General features: G+C 45.2%; 1 protein-coding gene across 1 annotated transcript in view; it reads right to left on the minus strand.

Annotated features, from left to right (window-relative positions):
• Positions 1–2,044: 2,044 nt before the first annotated feature.
• orf154 (hypothetical protein) overlaps positions 2,045–2,500 on the minus strand; it is a 465-nt gene continuing 9 nt past the window's right edge. The window contains exon 1 of the mRNA in view: positions 2,045–2,500. This exon is cut by the window's right edge and continues 9 nt beyond it. Within this exon, the coding sequence (YP_009049708.1) occupies positions 2,045–2,500 (456 nt within the window).

The following is a 2,500-nucleotide window of genomic DNA, read 5'->3' on the forward strand; positions in this document are numbered from 1 at the left end:
CCATTCCTCCTTTGATGACTCCCAGTAGAGAAAGCCTAAATTTGCCGATGTGGATTGAAAGGAAGTTGGGGATGGACATAGATCTTTCCGCCTATCCGGAGTGTTGGAAATATAGCAATGTTTTTTGTATTTTGGATTTCCCGATCATTGGAAGCAATCTTCACTGGCACAAGGATCTCCTCACAGCAACCTCCACTACGATAGAAACCGACAATGAGTTTACGAAGGCTTCGAGTAGTGCGGGATAGGCTAATCACCAGACTGCTCTGGAATAGGTTAATCGCTGGAGACAAGAACGAGTGAATCTAGTTTCGAGAGCATGCCTTACTCTAATAGGGGGCGTAGAGTTTCTAAGTGAAGGCAAGCGCAACTATATATGTAATATCCTAGCTGTCATCAAGGCAGGTCCGCTATAAAGCCTACCGGCCGGCCAGAAAGTCCTTAAGAACGAGAAAGCCGACTAAAAGGCTATTCCATAACCGACTCTTGTTGCCGAGTCGAGGGGGCGTTCAGCCACTGTAAGGAGAGGGGGCTTGGCTGGTACCAGGCTCTAAAAGAGTTTTCTTCGAGCGAGCGGTCTTTCTATCTTTTTGGGTTGCATGCCCAAGGCAATGCTTTTTGTAGATTGAGATGGATTGATCTTCGCTATCGTGCCTCCTCCTTGTACCAGTTGATGCTGGGGCAGTGCTTAATATGAGTTTTCTCCTGCCCCAGACAGCTTTCGAGGTTCCCATCGATTACAGAGGTTTCTACCACTGAACTTGCTTATGCTCCCCTTTGATCGAGTGCTATTTCTATAAATAAGATTGAGTAGGAAAATGTTGAATTGGCTTCAATCGAGATTGCCTCGGCTTCTTAGGCACATGAGGAACCGGCCTAACATCTTTTCAATCGAAATCCCAATCAAAGACAAGTTCTACCAAGGCCAGGATCTGAAAGAGAGGATTCACTTTCCGAAATTCCAAGTGACATGATTCCTCCTTCAGAAGCTAAAGTTGAATGATCGAAGTCTCCTTTAGGTTCAGTCGAAGAGATCGAAGCGAAGTCATCAATTAAACCATTCGAATGGTCTCCCCTAAGATTGACCTCTTTTCCAAATAAACCGAACCTCGATACCACATTCATCAAAAAGATATGGCCATCTCTCTAGGTTGCACAACCCCTTTAGATCGTTCTATTCGTGCTTGAAAAACGACCCCATCGGTCCGCTCCTTTTAATGGACATTCTTAGTCGTCCTCCGAGGGCCCCATAGATCAGATCGTGAACTCTTTCAGACCCTTAGTTTCACTTGGTTGGGGCAGAGTTTCAGCCTGCCTTCCACCGAATATCAAAAACCTTAGAGCTGCCTAACCTGCTGACATCCCGGCGAAGAGAGTCATTATTTGTGTTACATCTTCGAATTCGAGAGAGGGCTTTCCTCTTATCTCTCAAATTATAGGCATTGAAGCGATCGAGAGAAAGTAAGAAAACTATTGCACACGCCCCCCATTCGCCCTTTACTAATATAATAGAAGGTAAGGCAAAAGCAAGAGTGAAACTACGAGCTAAAAGCAGGCGTGCCTCTCTTTTAAGAGAATATGATACCATCCCCCACTTTTGGCGCACTTGTTTGATGAGCTAAGTCTAAGCGCCATATAAGTCAAAAGCTAGCCTGAGACCTAAAAAAGCAAGGTCGAAATCCATCCCTCTTTTTCCTGTATTTGACTAGTAGGGCTAATGAACGACCCTTTGATCTATGTCGTTCCAAGTTCAGCCAGGTCTGATTAGAAGTTCCAAAATGAGTGGAGCGAGGGGCTTTAGAGGGAAAAAGGGGGGTTGAACGTGGGGGTTTGTTCTTATTTTACCGGAGGGGTTTGAATTAGCTCCTCCCGATCGTATCTCTCCCGAGATGAAAGAAAAGATTGGCAATTTGTCTTTTCAGAGCTATCGCCCCAATAAAAAAAAAAGATTCTTGTGGTAGGCCCTGTCCCTGGTAAAAAATATAGTGAAATAACCTTCCCTATTCTTTCCCCGGACCCTGCTACTAAGAAGGATGTTCACTTCTCAAAATATCCTATATACGTAGGCGGGAACAGGGGAAGGGGTCAGATTTATCCCGACGGCAGCAAGAGTAAGAATACAGTTTCTAATGCTACAGCAGCAGGTATAGTAAGCAAAATCATACGAAAAGACAAAGGGGGATATGAGATAACCATAACGGATGCGTCGGATGGGCGTCAAGTGGTTGATATTATCCCTCCCGGACCAGAACTTCTTGTTTCCGAGGGCGAATAACCAATCCAATAAGTCTTTCTGGCTGGATCTCCCCCAATAGACTCCTTTTTGTAGGTGTCCCCGAGAATGCCAGTCATAAGCATAAGAAAGCTCGATCGGGGGTGGCTTTCCTTTCTTTAGGAACCTATTTCCTCTGTCGATAGAGCTAAAGCAGTCATTCATTAATCCACCCTCCCATGAACTGAAAACTGACCCACTCACACTCCTTTTGAGGGCTTCGGGAAT

Source organism: Capsicum annuum, mitochondrion (assembly GCF_002878395.1).
Source record: "Capsicum annuum cultivar Jeju mitochondrion, complete genome".
Classification (NCBI taxonomy): Eukaryota; Viridiplantae; Streptophyta; class Magnoliopsida; order Solanales; family Solanaceae; genus Capsicum; species Capsicum annuum.